The 17052-nt window shown below is 43.8% G+C and overlaps 1 protein-coding gene across 6 annotated transcripts in view; it reads right to left on the minus strand.

Moving 5' to 3' along the window:
• Positions 1-17052, minus strand: part of PTPRM (protein tyrosine phosphatase receptor type M) — an 801865-nt gene that overhangs the window by 97868 nt on the left and 686945 nt on the right. For all 6 annotated transcript variants that reach the window (XM_086682486.1, XM_086682492.1, XM_086682490.1 and 3 more), the window contains one exon: positions 3943-4030. In XM_086682486.1, coding sequence (XP_086538612.1) covers positions 3943-4030 — 88 coding nt within the window. The remainder of the gene's footprint in view (positions 1-3942; positions 4031-17052) is intronic.

Genomic DNA, 17052 nt, shown 5'->3' on the forward strand with positions numbered 1-17052 from the left:
ACCGCACCACACTGAGGCAGGCCTGCCCCTTCAGGGCCTCTGCCTGCACCTGGCTCCCCTCCTTACCTGTCTCAGGCCCTGGCTTCCATCTTATCCTCTCAGAGAGGTCTTTCTTGACCATAAAAACTACAACCTCTGCCCTAACGTGTCTCCTTCCCCTGCCCTACTTCCTCTGTTACACACGTCGCTTTCTATTATTCATATTATACAGTTTACTAAGTGACTTTTTCCGCTGCCCCCATAAGAATGTCAGGTGCTGTACAAGCAAGGAATTTTGTTCTGTTCCCTGCTCTGTCTCTGACACCTAGGATAGTGCCTGGCATGTAACAAGCACTCAATGATATCTGTTGAAAGAGTTCCTTTAGCTTGGCACAGAGCCTGGCCCACGGCAGACCAATATGTCTTTGTTGAAAGGACCACAGAAAGGGAGGAGGGAGCCTCGGAAGGGCCTGCAGATTCTGGCTCCTTATCTTCAACTGCCAGTCCCCAGAAAAGAGGACCCCAGGCTCCAAGGGGCCCCCTTAGCCTGGAGATTTGGTGTGTATCTTAAGCTCAGAGTTAATTGTAAGTGGGAACCGTGGAGAGAATTGCCACGGCTGTTTCTGTGGTATGGTGAAAGGGGTATTTGTTTATATTTGAAAAGGACTAGCCCCGCAAATTTACAGTGTAAATAAGGAAAAAGTTGAACTTAAGAGCAAAAGCCAATCAACAGTTTTTAAGCACCATTAAAACCATTTTATATGCAAACGATGTTACAAAACAATGAATGTGATCATTAAGAACACTTCTTATGGTCTCTGAAAAGCACTAACGAGAATTTCTAAGATGCGTTGACGGAACCCTCAGTTCCTCATCATAGTCAGTGGTCATTCCCAGGGCCTGGGCGCTAGGAAGCAGACTTCTTTATCCGTAAAACCAACTTTTCAACAATTATATCATTTCTTAGGGTGCAGGGTGGGTGGTAATAGTCTTCCCCAAGCCTATAAAGAAACTACTGATATGAGTGCCTATGTAAGCAGGATTTGGGTAAGTACTGATTTTATAGAAGACTATAAGTTTTTATTTCAATAATGTTGGGAGGCAGGTTAGGCCATGCTTATCCTTCGTTCTGTTTCCCTTCCCACCCCATATTCCAATGTGCTGGCCAGTGCCCTCCAGCGAGCGGTCCCCTAGACCAGGCAGGATGCGGACAGCCATGTCAGCTACTGCCTTCCTCACACTTGGCCTGTTATTAAATGTCCTCTGACATCCTGTTCCCCTCAGAGCTCATTCAGAGCTAGGTGACAACTAATGAGAATAGACGGACAATGGATACATCCATTAGACCCTGTCCCCACTATCCTTCTTAGACAACAGACACGAAAGCATCAAAAAAGAGCTTCTCAGAAGACCCTCAACAGTGGCAGTTCTGGAATTTCTCTACGGGGTCTGCAGGGGTCAGCCTGGGGGCTGGAGGAACAGCTTGAAACTACCTTTGGACGGCAGGTACCCAGCTTTTACTTAGTTGGTATATTTATTTGGGGTGGCCCGGGGAGACCGGGGAGAGGGGGCTAAAGCCTCCTGAAGCTGCCTCTTGTCACCCACACTGGCCCCTTACAGACCATGATGCTAATGGAGAAAACTTCAAAACGGTAGGAAGCCAGAGGGGACCAACCATCTAACCATGCACCGGACAGTGGTTATAAGAGATGCTCCTGGATTGGAACCCTGCCTCCATGTGTTATTAACCTAACCTTTCACTCAACTGCCTCATCTGTAAAACGGATACAGTCACATTACCCGTTTCATGGTATCGTCACAGGAAGTGAGTTCACATGAGTTAATGCGTGGGAAGTGCTTAGAGCCGTGTCGAGCATGTACGAAGTGCTCAACAAGTGTTCGCGTTTATTCTTTTTTTCATTGATCATTCAAAACTATTCCTCGAATGCCCACCAAGTGCAGCTATTAAGCTCTGCCTCAGGAAGGAGCAGGTTCAAAGTTATACTGGACAGCGGCCAGCTGAGTACACCTACACTCACACTCACTGACACAGCCTTCTGGATGCACAGCAGGTGGCCCACATCTGGGATATTGTGGGGACGGCAGGACATAGGCTCACTGACACCCCCTTCCACCTGGCATGGAGGGAGGCCCAGAGCATGCTATGAACTCCCTATTTGATCTTGTGACTCCTCCTTGGAGCTTGTTGTAGAGCTGAAGGAATTCCTGGAGAGAACCCCGAGAGCCATTATGAGAAATCTGCATTCTTTGAACAGTACAAAGCTTTAGCGGCTCCCTGAGAATATGAAGGAACTTGGAAGGATCTATAATGGTCAAGCGATTCTTCCCATGGCAAGAAATAATGTTTTTCTTCCCTGAGCCTTGACATCACCACACCCACGGCTCCGGCACATTGCCGTGTCACTGCAGGGTACTGGTGTCACAGGGCTCTTGTTACCTGCCTGGTCTACCCTGTCCTGCGGGCGGGGACATCATCCCTGTCACCTGGGAATACTCACTGTGGGTCCGGTGTCTGGTGCTCCCTAAGTGTTGACTGAATCCCCTGAAGGGCAATGAAGCCTTGGGTCTATCGGAAACATCTTCTCCCTAAAAAGGACTCTGACAGGACCACTGGAAGCACGGAGTAAATGAACAGACAGAACGCTCGAAGCTAGCACGTGTCACCCGCAAAACCGGTGGTTGGGACTTATGAGTGGCCAGAGGGAGAACAGAGCCAGCTCATGCACACTCAGGATGCTTCGTTCCTATTATGTGTAAACCCCACCCCCTCCTTTCCCACAATAAAACACACACACCGTTGCTCTGCACTGTCCGATATGGGAGCCGCCAGTCTCGTGTACCATTTAAATTCAAGATGATTAAAGTTAAATACAATTTAAGTCTCAGTTCCTCAGTGGCCCCAGCCACATTTCAAGTGTTCATGTGGCGTGTGGCTACTGGTTCATAGAGCGTAAACACAGAAGACTTCTACAGTCACAGAAACTTCTATTGGGCGGTCTCTCCTGTCCTTCCAAGAAACGTTAACTTAGACGCATACAATGTCGCTGTACTTTCACAATCAATAAAGCTAATGCATTGTTCCCTGGACTGTGCAAACGTTTCCAGTTGGTTCTTTCGGTAGCAGCAAGGCACGCGCTACACGCTCTCCAGTTCTATTTTCACATCGTTTGTTTGAATTTACGTATCTTCAGAAATAGCATTAATTCTGTTAGTACTTGTCAGTACGTTGAGGCGGTCCTGTGTGACTTGGAGCAGTTTAATGCAGGGGATGGATGGCTCCAGCCCTGGGAGAAGGAAACTCATCAATCCACCACGCGTCTCAGCATCGTTACGGCACATTAATGAGGCTGGGCTCCATTTAAACACCGTCTGAGGCATTATGGATTGGCAACATTCAGCTTCACAGGAACTGGGAATTTCTGAGATAGAATCCTCACTCTTTTGCTAATGAGTGTTGCGATATGGGGACTATCATTTAACTTGTGAGTTTCGGTTTCCTGTCCTTAAAACGGGGCTATTACTGACCTACCTAACCCAAGTGTCTGGAGGATTAATGAGTTAATGCTTGCTGAGAACTCTGAGCCCTGTGCATTAAGGCTTGTTGCACATCATTATTTCTATTCATCCTCATGTAGCAGCTGGGAAACATTAGACTATTATGCTTACTCCTAAAATGCATTTTCTTCCTCAGCATTTTCACATTACCTACATCACCCAAACCTTAAATCTGAAAGTAAAACTAGCCCCACAGCAAGACACACTGACGGAGTGGGGGTATTTAGGTAGTTTTCCCTTTCTTGAATACAAGCATTACATCGGCTTTTCCAGAAGGATGAAGGCGGTAATTGCACTGTAAATTCTCACTGCGTGAGGCTGGTGGTCAATCTTAGCAGATGCGAAAAGAAAGTTATACCACAGCACAATCACGCTGTCAACACTTACATGCAATGATATTCCCATATCTGTTCTTCATTCTGTTCTCATCTTTCTTAGCGGAGTCCCATGGTGCAGACTGCCCTTCAAAGAAGCTCTGGAAGAAAGAGAAAAGTGACACAGAGAATTACAATTTGGTGCAGTAAACACAGGATCTTAATGATGGAGGATGTTCTTTAAAAATGTACAGCAAGGGTCAAGAAGGGAAAAGGATGTTCACAGGAAAGAGAGAATGGATTAAATACGTTAACTTTTTGTTTTCCTTTACTTGCTACATTACATACATGGATGGGGGCTGAAGTGTGAATTCACAGTTTATCGCACAAGCCATTAAAACGGTCGAGTTCACCCTATCCGACTTTAATCAATTTAATACAGAAAAAGAATGAACCTGTCCCTCAATGTCTTAATTATATTACCATTTCTCATTATTCTCTTCAGAGATGCAAAGATGTCGTTTTTCATCCCAATCGCTAACTGAAAGAAGGTGATTTTTGGTTAAAACTGTCAAGGTGGGTAAGCTATGACTTCATGCCTTCAAGGCTAAAATCCCGTAATAAATCCTGCCAGAGTTTTCTCTTCCTTTTTAATGGAGCTTAGATGTCCATTTATTTAAGGATTTGGCATTATTATGCCCAGGGTCTTTAATCTTCATGTTATTAGTCAGATATATATTTTTCCTGTTCAAATGATAACGAATATATCCTTTGGTATCAGTTGACAAAGTGAAAAAAAGTCCGAGACTTGTATTTCCACTTCAGTTCACCTTCCTTTTTATCCTTGTGTAGCCAAGTGTATAGAGAGGGAAGGGGAAGAAGGACGGAAGTAAGAAGCGGTTAGTCAAACTGATTTCTTCTCTTTGCCACAGCTACTCTTCCACTTCCTTCTTGGTACCGACTGGGAAAGAAGAGGAGAGGAGGAGGGAGAAGATAGAAAGGTAGAGCGGATGGATGAGAGCACCATTCTGAGATGCTTCAGGGCCAGAGGATGTGGTTTCAGGAACTCACACCCTCAAACATGCCCAGGGTGGTTTTTCAAGTTCTCTCTTTAGAACTGAAACTCCTCATCTGTCCTCCTTACAGTGTTTGGCCATCTTGTCCATTTCCGACCATTACCAATATTTAGTGATCAGTCTGTGGTTCAATGGGACCTACTTAGTATCACTTTCTATGGGTCCAGTTCTGGCTCATTAGTAAAACTGCATTAGTATTGCTGCAGGGGGTAAGACCCACCTGCTCAGAGGCCCCATGAGGGAGCTTCACCTCCTGGCGTGTTGCACAGACCTGACCACGAAGTGGATGGTGTGCAGCTCATCCTACTGTATCTGCCGCCAGACTATAAACTCCCTGAGGGCAGGGACTGCGTGGTTTCATTGCTGTCTGTGCACAACCTCTGCCTCATGGCAGGAATCCAATAATTGGCTATTAAGTGAATGAGCGATCACAGTGTTTGGTGATGGATGAAGCTTTACTTGTGTAGCTTAAGTGTGCGAGGGGCTCAAATACCTGGGAAACCTGCCTATGTACTGTGTGTGAAGTCCACGCCTTTTCTTGATGTGTATTGATCCTGCTGTTAACCAAATAGCTCATTGACCACCGGAGACTGGCTGGAAAAGAGCCTTATCCCAGCACTGAACCACTGGTATCAGTCCCTCCATACAACAAAGAAGCAGGGACACTCCATTTTGTAACACGCAACAGTGAAAAAACAACACTGCGAACATAAGCATCACAGTTTTAAATTGCCTGTCTTAATTTAAGGTACCTTAGTCACGATCATCCTTGACACCTTATTACCGTAATAGTTCTTACATTCTATTTATCATTTTGAAACAACATGGCGGCAGACGAGGATCAGATGTCCTATTACCTATAGTTCTATTAACAGAGTCACAGCATACATTGTTAATTGAAGGGTGAATACCACATGATGTAGGACAAATTACAAGGAAAAACATTTTCAGGTTATTAATAAATTAAGTCAATAGAAATACTAGCAATGAAAATCACTAGTTAATTCCCTCAGGAACAAGGCTATCATATGATAAAGGATTTATTCAGACATGTAACTTCTATTCTGCTATGAAATACGCATTTAAAAATAGCTTCTAGGGCTTTTAGAGTCAGACTCTTTTTCTGAATAGTGTCTTTGTTACCCTATGAATGACAATTATTTCACAGTTGAGTAATAACTATTATCTGACTGCCCTCATAACAGTTTAATTCTACTTTGAGTTTGTCATGATGTAATTGCCAATTTCAATCCCCTTTGCCTTTTCCGCCCATCTAAAAGTTTTCAGGTTTTGTTTTTTTGTAGGAAGATGAAGAAGGGAAAAGTCTTCCAGGAGAGTCTATGGCCTCTGGTGAACACTATCCTAGGGCATGTGTGCATGTATGTGTGTGCGTGTGTGTGTTGGGCACACCCGCGTGCACACACACACACAGAGAAAGAGAGAGAGAGGCAGAAAGAGAGAGAGAGGGGAGTATAAGCAGTGTACGAGGGGGACAGGTACTTGTACAACTAGTAAAAATAATGCTCCTAGGTCACCTGAGGCAAAGCCACATGAATCCCTTCCCTTTCTAACAAGAAGATGTTCTCCTGTGGGGAAGGCGGGCACATCACAGCTATTTCTTTAGCATTTGTGACAATCACAGGCCTTCCGATAGCCCTTGCTTTTAAAAACAGTTATTTTAACCTCATGTTTTCAGGTAACTGGTGGCCAGGAAGCAGACAGAAACAAACAATGAAACGATAACCGATCCCCTTACATTTGATCATGGCATGTAGCTCACGGCATGTTTTCCTAAGGTGGGGCCCAAGTCCAAGCCCACTTGGGGCCCACTTCCAAGCACTTATTATTGTGTACTTATTAAGTGCTTGTAGAACGAACGAGTCCACTGTCTCAACTAAAGCTCAGGAGAGCAGTCAGGCACGGAGGGATGTTTCCCTGCTCTCAAGTTGAGGGACGTGAGATGTAGAAAGAACACAACCAGCTCATAACACACAGGCCTGGGTCAGGCCTCAATGGTTTTTGACTCTTAATCCACGGATTTTTCTGTTCCACACCTCCCCTGACAAGGACTTGAAACCCTCTTTCAATATCTGTGGCCAATGATTGCTTTCTACATCTTGATCACATCTCCTTGTCTCTAAATGAAGGTTTACAACAAGAGAATAGAAGAGATGTCAAGTAAACTTCATTCACTCTTACAAAAACAGAAATTTTCTGATCTTGTAGGATAATGTGATCATGGCAGGGAAGCAGCAGCAGGCGAGCAGAAATGGGAGGGCATTCTTGCAATAAGCCTCTTCACCTTCTTATCCAGGAATTATGTGAATTACTTTTAAGCAGACAAGTGTATTATTTTCTTGAAGGTGAAACAAAACACAACAAAAAGTGCTGCTCCATGAAAAAGATGAGGTGACTAGTGTTATCCACTGCGTCCTGACTCCTTATGGACATTGTGACCAGTCTTGTGTTTTCTGGAAGAGTTCTGATTCCATTTTTATAGCCAATCTCCCCCTGAGTACATCTGCAATTATTAGAACCACAGGTCCTTGTCTTTGGCTTAGAAAGTAAGAAATATACCTATGGGGAGTACAGAGAGAGGAAAAAAGGGCTTTCTGGATTGACTAACTTGGCTTCTGTTTCCTTTTGTCAATGGTGATGATGATTTTTTATTTCCTAAGATGGACCCAGTTTTAAATGCTATGGCTTTTTGTTAGCATACATCACCTGTTTCAATTTCTAGTTAGAAAATAAAACTTTATCTATAGCTCTAGGGCCATTGGGCGTTCCAAGAAACTGTGACATGATATATAGGTCTTCCACACTGTGAGCCCCTGCTTTCCTGGTTTGGGAATTCTAAGTAAGAATCATAATCAAAGCAGGAATGCAGTTCATCAAGGCTCTAGAATATTGCATCTCATCTGGTCCATAGCGAGGCCTGACACAGACTCTTCATTCTCCCAAGAGCCCGAGCCTTTTTGACCACTGAGACGCACCCCTTTTTTTTTCAGACCATGAGATGGACCAATAGTCCCCAATAAACCTACCAGTGAAATACACCCGAGGGAAATGAAGTAATTTTGCGATGCAATCATTCTATCAAGTCCTATTTCACTTAACCTTTGACTTTTAAATACATTTTCTCCAGTTTTACTGAGATGCACTTGACATACAGCACTGTGTAAGTTTAAGGAGTACAGCGTAATGGTGTGAGGTACAAATCTTGTGAAGTGATTCCTGCTGTAAGTTTAGTTAGCGTCCACGAACTCAGAGAGGTACTTAAATATCTTCTAATAGGGGCGCCTGGGTGGCGCAGTCGGTTAAGCGTCCGACTTCAGCCAGGTCACGATCTCGCGGTCCGTGAGTTCGAGCCCCGCGTCAGGCTCTGGGCTGATGGCTCGGAGCCTGGAGCCTGTTTCCGATTCTGTGTCTCCCTCTCTCTCTGCCCCTCCCCCGTTCATGCTCTGTCTCTCTCTGTCCCAAAAATAAATAAACGTTGAAAAAAAAAATTAAAAAAAAAATCTTCTAATAAATTAAGCAAATCAACCCACATTTCATATGATTTTCTTCTGTGGATTTTTTTTTTTTAATCTGGGCAAGGTTCTTCAGCTATCCTTTTTCTTTTTTTCTCATCTTCAGGAAGGTCAAAAGTTATGTGTCCCTTTAAAATTACATAAATTGACTGCTTTGAGAAGACCTCTACTCTGAACCAAGTATCTTTCGGGAGGTGAGTAGTCCCCATGTATTTTACGTGGTATCTACTAAGGGCTGCTCCTATCAGTTGAAAGTAAAGCCAACGAGGTTTTGAACCCTCCTGGTGCTGAGAAAATAGAACTCTGTTCCTTGAAGGAATCAGAGGATTCCTGAGCACATGCCAATGTCTGGCATCTGTTTGGGGGTGGGGGAGGGGGTTCTCTGCTTACCGCCCCTTATGTTTCCCTGTATCCGAGACCAACTGTTATGTTCAAGTTCAAGTACAAACTCCAACTCCTTGATCTCTCGTCTCATACTATTTGCTTGACGGTTACGAGCAGGTTCATTAAAATCAAATTTAACCAAGGTGCAGGTGTGCTTTTGAAAAAGCGGTCCGGTGAGAGACAGTGGGACAGCCACATAAGGACAAGCTTGGGAGACCGACGATGACGGTCCACATTCCCAGGACACTTTTTTATAGGAGGAATTTAAAATACAGTATGGACATTTAGGCAATATTTAGTGTTTAGCACAGATTTTTAATATGCACATACAATTTAACATGCCAACAATGGACTTTTTATTACGAAAAAACATTTTATGTATTTTGGGGATTTAAGTTAATGGTCTCACTGCACCTTCTGTTAGAATTTTCATAAATATACTTATGCTTTGGCTCTACTTAAAATGTAATTAAAGTGTTTCCTCTGACTACCTTAGCTCATATATACTGAGAAAAAGGCAGCAAACCTGGGAACCACTCTGAAAGAGTAATAAGTCTCAGAAACAATAAAAATGAAACCAGGCAAGCTCCAGTGAATACCAATGACTTCTCCACTCTAAGATGCTGTGCTCTCCATGGGCAGAGAGCAGAAGGAAATTGAACATCCCGCATACAGTCATTTTTTTCTGAATGGGGAGCATGTCTTTGTGATTCAATAACCTCCTCCCCCACCCCACATACCACTATCATTTTCCATGAGATATAATTATACATCTCAGTTGCCCACCTCAAGAGAACGTTACTCCAAAATGATGCAGTCTGTTACAAACGCCACAGCTCCCAGATATTAAAAAAGGAGAAAAAAAAATCCTATTCAACTGAAAAGCTGCCAGGAAGAAAGGGATGCAGGTCAAGGCTGTGCATAATGTACAGTATGTTTTCAGGCAGTGCAGGGTCAAGTTTTTTTCAGAAAGCTTCTGAAATGGAATTTTTCCTCCCTTTCTCATATGAATAAAACCAGGCACATAAAATGACTAAAGCCGTCACCCTGAAAGAAGGAAGATGGACTTGCTGGGGCATGCAAAGTCTCTGAACTTTCTTTGTTTTCTGCACATACTTCTTCTGCTTCTTCCAGGCACTGCATTTTATTAGGGCCATGTAAACATGTAAACCATTTATTGCTATCATACGAAAGCAGCTGAAGACACCTAAAATTGCCTGATGGCTCAGAGTGGAGTGGTGATGGGAAGGTGGCCCCAAGATGTGCTCCCGTGTGGTCTGCAGTCACAGCCATTCTCCTGTGTCCTGGACAGAGGCAGCCGGAGGGAGCATGTAATGCATTATGGGCAAATGAGGTTGGGGCAGGGTAAAAGCCCAAATCTAGACACACAAACTGTGTTATGGCTAAACCACCTGAAATCTAAATGTGAACACCGCTTGGCATTTTTAAAGAAGCGGCTAATCACTCTCAGCGCTTCAAATGGCCATGTTTCACTGAAACAGAGTCCAATTCCCAATTTTGCAGAATTTTTCTATTTTGCAAGAGGATCCAGGCATGCGATGATCTTGGCAATAGTCATACTGCCTTTCTTTACCTAACGTCTCTTTCTCTTTTGACAACGGAATTGAGGTTTGCAGCCTGAAAATATTATATGATGTTTCCATGCCCAGAAACAGTCAGTAAGCAGAAGCTAGGACCTGGACCCCAGCTTTGAACCCTGTGATGCCCCTCGCTGGCCACAAAGCTGGCAAGAACATGTGGCTTTGTGCCCACTGCATTGCACTGTGCATGCAGCAGTCTGAAGTCACTCTGGTCGTGGGTCATAAGCCACCAAGCATTTCTAGTTTCCGTTCTTTGTGGAATAAGCCTCTTCGATTACACACAGCTCTGCGCCATCCGCGCAGCAATTTCCTCAGGAGATGTGAAGCCATGTGCACTCTGGAGGGATCCTCAGTCTACCTGCTTTTCTTGAAATGGGCCTAATGCCAAAGTCTCCTTTCTTTCCACCTTCAGAATCACTGCAGTAGTAAGCTCCTGCTAATGATGTGACATATCCCTCAAGTGTATGGAAGCAGAAAACAATCTGAACACCACTGATCAGAGAGAAGTACCACTCTTGAATTGAGTGACGGAGGAAAAGTGGGGACAATGTTAGCTGCACAGCAGTGGCTCTTGCTGAACCTTCAGTGGGCGGGGCCAACAGCTCATGGAATTACAGAGACTGAGGCATTTTAACACAGGTTAAAAATTTCTTTTTGAATGTTTATTTATTTTTGAGACAGAGAGAGACAGAGACAGAGAGAGAGAGACAGAGAGAGAGAGAGAGAGAGAGAGAGAGAGAGTGAGCCAGGGGTGGGGGCAGAGAGAGAGGGAGACACAGAATCTGAAGCAGGCTCCAGGCTCTGAGCTGTCAGCACAGAGCCCGATGAGGGGCCCAAACCCATGAAGCCATGAGAGCATGACCTGAGATGAAGCGTGATGCTTAACCGACTGAGCCACCCAGGCGCCCCATCGTGGCTTTAAAAGGGGGGCTACTTTGATGTATCTAGAGTGAGTTGCTGTTGAGCATTAATTTTAAGAGGCAGAGTGTAGCTGTTTGTGGATGCTCAGCCCTTTTGTGTCCCACATCCTTCTTCTCTTTGAACTCTGGAAGAGTGCTTAATGATGAAGTTCTACGTTCTTAGCAGTGCCCAGCGACCCCTCCGGTGTGGGATGGCTTCTCTGGGATGGACGCCTGTCCTCCCGCACACATGACAAAGCTCGCACCCACTGATGATGCAGAGGCCACTTAGAGTTTTGGGGAGTCCCTGATTCCCGGGCACTTGCCCTCAAAACGGCTCTCAAGGGTCAACCACGAAGATGACCTTTCTCAGTTTGAAAACTCCAGGGCTGCTTTTGCACGTAGATTTTTCTAGATGGTCCTGATGGGTGCTCTGCTGCTTACACGCAGGGAGGACAGGCATGGCACACGGATTTTATAGCACTGTTTAATTCAGTATATACAAGTTGGCCAAAGTCTACGTCTTTGAGTTCGGCATTGCCTATCTCTTGGTCATGGGGGACATCATAAGATCAATCAATTTTGCAAAGATTCTGGAACTGGGACCTGGCCCTGTCCTCACTGTATTACCCGCGCAAGTCCAAGGACGCCACGGTAATTGGATGGAGTGTCAAAACAGTGATGCCAGTGAGTGCCCTGTCACAGCAGCACCAACAAGAGGACTGCTTTATTTTAAAAGCCGGTGAAAGCACCGGGTTCAACTGTTTTTTTAAAAAAAATTTTTTTCAACGTTTATTTATTTTTGAGAGAGAGAGAGAGAGACAGAGCATGAACGGGGGAGGGGCAGAGAGAGAGGGAGACACAGAATCGGAAGCAGGCTCCAGGCTCTGAGCCATCAGCCCAGAGCCCGACACGGGGCTCGATCCACGGACCGCGAGATCGTGACCTGAGCTGAAGTCGGACGCTTAACCGACTGCGCCACCCAGGTGCCCCGGGTTCAACTGTTTTGTAGTTTCTCTAAATCACTCTGGGCCGGAGTCCTTCCTCCAGGATTGCCACCCACAGTTGAGAGAGAGAGCAATTTTCATTTCCTCTCAGATGCAGATCTTGCCAGGGTTTGAGGTGTTAATATCTCTCCAGAACTGTAATTTCCTCTACCTCCGCACCTGCCTTTGTGGTTTGTCAGGAAATCAGAAAGAGTGTCAGAAAGAGTGATTTGTCAGGAAGCCTGGGCTAAAGGTACCCAGATCTTCAGAGATGAGTAAGAGCCCCTTTTGGGAAAAAGGAATTTCTAATACACTGAGAGAACAAATAGTTGCTTCTGGAGAAGTCTAGCTGGCTCCCTTCCTTCTGAGACAGTCAGAAAAGTTGAGTTCAACTTATCTCTTGCCTGCATGATTACAGAAGGAGCTTCTTGCCTGGCTGCTTTTGCGGCCCATGAGTTTATACACTTCTTCCAGAGTGAGTTTTTAAAACACACTTGGGCACGTGGCACTTTCTTGTTTGAAACCCCAGCCATGTCTCCCTACTGACAACGTGGCAGTCATAAGGACTGACAGACTCCACATGTGCAACACGCTTAATGCACAGTGAACGCTCAATCAGGGTGCTGGCAATTACTGCTCATGTTCTCATATGAAAGCTTCAGGCTTTGATGGCAACAAATCCTTAAACTGACTCTGCTGCTATTTTTGTTACTGTCTCTCTGACAATAATCCTTCCCATTTTTTTTTTCCCTCCAGGGGGTCTGTATTTTTCCTCCATGGATTCTACGAAGTACGCAGAAGTGGGGGGATTACTGTTTTGTTCTTGCCCCCTCTTAAAAAAAATTGAACGTCCTTTCCATGGTGTTTCTTGGAGAGCTGTAAGTTTAAAAACGTCCTCACCTCAGAAATCACGGCACGTAAACTCCATCAAATGTGACTGAAAGTCTAAGGATACATTTTTAGATATGACAGATTTGGAAATGAATAAGCGTAGCAGGAAAAGAAGCTTTAATGAGAGGTTTGTGGCTCTTTTTGACATCTATTAATTTACAAAATCTATCAGAACAATTCCCAGGCTCTTCCTGCAGTACATAAGTCATAGGCGATTAAAGATAAAAAATTTAGAAGGGAGAATTACTTTAGAAATTTGGAAATCAAGATTAGAAATACCTTTTCAAGTAGTTTAGTGGAGAATAATTGCATTTTAATTTACGCTGTCAAAAGTTCAATTTCTACTCTTAAAAGCAAACATTTTTATTGAAAATTATAACCCATGATGAAATTAGAGTCCTAGCTGTTTTCCTTTACTGGCTGATGTTTTATCAAACATCATTTCTTATCGAAGATTGGGGACACTATCACTTTAGAGGTCCGCAGACTACTGCTGGTGAGGAAAGTCTTAGCTTTCAGCCCTAGTCGATGGGCGTGAGGAGGAGACTCCAAACAGAGTCAAAACAATGAGCCTGCACCAGGCACAGAACAGAGATCCTGGCATGGTAGAAATTTCCAGGAGTTGCTGACCACCACCCCTCACTCTCCTGCCCTGAGAGACGGAGCCACTCACAGCCTCCATGGGGAATCCTCAAATAGCTACTTCATCTTTCAGAACAGATCAAACGTTATTGGTTACAATCATCCTACCATAGACCTTGGGTGGAATTCTTTGTTCATCTGACTGTACTCCTTACAAACTGTTGTCATTTCATCAAGATACTTTGGGATTGGGAAGTTGCAAGTAGGTGAACACAAAGATGAAACAAGAATCTTGGGGCTGCCTGGGTGGCTCAGTCAGTTAAGCATCTGGCTCTTAATCTCGGCTCAGGTCATGATCTCACGGCTCGTGAGTTTGAGCCCCATGTCGGGCTCCACACTGACAGCGGGGAGCCGGCTTAGGATTCTGTCTCTCTCCCTCTTGCCCTGCCCCTTCCCCACTCACTCATGCTCTCTCTCAAAAATAAATAAATAAACATTTATTAAAAAAAAAAGAAACAAGAATCTGGAAGGCAAGGGATGCTGGCTAGCCGCAATCCACAAGTTCTTAGCAATTTGAGTCACTGTGTACCACCTTCACGATTTCCCTCGCCCCGACCACTTTCCTCTAATTTATTTAGGGATTTAAATGTAACCCATATATTTAAAGACAGTGCACTTATTTGGAAATGAAATTTCATATCAGTACAGTAAATGGAAAGCCAAGATACTCACTGCAGGTAAAGATAATAGAAAAAGGAAATAGAATAAAAACCAAAAAGTGGGGTTAATTTCAGCCTGGCAATACTGCTTGGATGTCTTCTGATTCTTTGTTGGGTTGAGAGAGATGGAGCAGACACTCTAGCTCCAAATCAAAGCTCACTGATAATTCAGGACTGAAGAACTACCTGGACAAGAAATCATTTTCTCACCCTGTAATTCAGTGCTGTGAGTAGACCTCCTAGAAAGGCACCTTGTACACCATTCGTTGCTTGCATCTCATGCCTGGGGAGAAATCTGAACTCACCGTCGATCTTGGCTCACAACACAGGGTGTAGAAGAGGAAAGAGTATAGGATCCAAGACTAGAAGACTTGGGTTGAAGTCCCAGCTCTGACTGATTCCTAATGTGATCACAGGTCAGGTACTGAAAGTGATCACAGGTCAGGTACTGAATGTGATTTTCAGTTTCTATAGTAGGAATACTATAACAATTTAAATTACTTAACAGGATGGCCTTTAATATTAAAACCAATGAATTTCAAGAAAAAGAACATGTAAGGAGCTTGTACACATGAAGTGCCATACAACTGTCATGTTGCCAGTATAATGTATGTAACATGTAGAGCTTTAACAGAAAAGTACAGAGCACAGGTCTCTAACCTGACCATGAGCCTCACAGGGGAGGACTGAGCCTCTGCATATCCTCAGCACTGAGCATGTCCCTCCCACATAGGAGCAGCTCCATAAGCACTAATGAATCAAGAGGTGACAATTACAAATCAGAAGATTCCTATGTCATAAATTTGAATTTAATATTTTTGAGGCCTGCTTCTTAAAAACGTTTACAAAATTATATGCTCCTATCTAGTTTTAAATAAATTACCATCATGACTGAGAAAGCAATACTGAAAAGGCACAGTTCAGATGGAGGGCACTGTATGAATTTTCAAAATCCCTCTAACGTCCTATAGTATATATAGCTTTTGTTGTTGCTGTTTTTTAGAATTACAATCTGCTGAAAGGACAACAATTAGTTTAAGTGAATCAAGGTCAGATGCTAAAAGGAAGTTGCCAAAAGTTGTATTTAGAATCTGCTGATGCTTTAAAAAATGAAGTCTTGGCCCATATTCAGGGAACCAGATATTAGATTAAAACCTTGGGGGCACATGGTTCAATTTTTTTTTTTATTTAAGCCTACAAGGTTTGGGATTGAACTAAAAATAAGATGTTTCATGTCATTAGAAGTACTGCCTTAAAGTATTTTAGAGAAGGCAAGAGACTTGAAAGCAAATTAAAGTAAATTTGAGGGTCAGTTTCAAAATGCAAACAACAAAGATCTAATGCCCTCAGAAGACCTGTTACCATCCCCATCATAAAACAGAATGAACTTTCACACAATATGCAGAGACTGTTGTTGCAGCAAAGAAAATTCCTGAAAGGGAGTCTGAATATTTGCCAAGACGTGTGACAAGGAAGAAACTTTGGCTAAGAAGATTTTGATTACATAAGTATTCTTCTAGTGAAATCACAATAAACTATCCATTCAGTAGTATTAATAAGAACAATGGATAATGGTAAGAACAGAATAGATGACATTAATAATAGCACAAGATAGTGCAGCACACTTGCTATGTTCCAAATACTATTGTAGGTTCTTTACCCATAACATCTCAGATGTACTATTGTCCACAAGAATACCAATGTTCTTTAAGACATTGTTGATTCTCGGTTTATGGCTCAGCCAAGCTCCCTGAACAACCCAAAGGGATTCCAAACCTACTGCCCAGTTCCCAGTCACCCTAACCACACCAAGAGTGCTCAATGGTACAAATGGCTAGTGGCCACGGTACTGGATAGTTCAGATTGCTTACAGAAAATGTCACGCTCAATCGATTTGGCAGTCATGAAGGTAATCTCTGCAGCATGCATTCTACTGTGGGTGAGGCAGACAGAGCGGTTCCGGGGACAGACAGCAGAATGGAGGATATCATTGTGGACCTGCCAGGATGTGCCAGAGCCCAAGTTTGTACTAATGAATGACAGGAAAGGCTGAGAGAGAAACAAGAGAAGCTAAGAAGCTAAGCTAAAAAGGAGGAAACCAAAGCAACGTTAATGCAGGTCCAAGAAGAGGGCACCATAACAGCTGTCGTCAGTGTCTTCCCATGTCCCAATTCTGTGGGATATGATGCTGCTCTAGGAGGGGGTCCTTCCTTTCCTTGTCTTGCCTTGAAAAGTTGATCTGTTGTAACTCAGCTCACACCCACCTCTTCCATGAGTTTTCTTCTCTGGTTCCCAATGATTTTTTTTTCCCTTCCAAAATTCTATTGTAGTTATGAGTATGTGCTACTTAACTTTTCTTTACTGATCTGATATATAGCCTTTTATTGTTTTATCACCACAATCAGATTATGTGTTGCCTGAAGAGAAGGTCCGTGTCTCCACTCTTAACCTACTTAGCACAGAGCTGGGTACAGAGCAGGTGGCTGTAGGCTGCAGGGTTTCCTTAATGACTACC

Source organism: Puma concolor, chromosome D3 (genome assembly GCF_028749965.1).
Source record: "Puma concolor isolate L17-30 chromosome D3, mPumCon1.1.hap2, whole genome shotgun sequence".
NCBI lineage: Eukaryota > Metazoa > Chordata > Mammalia > Carnivora > Felidae > Puma > Puma concolor.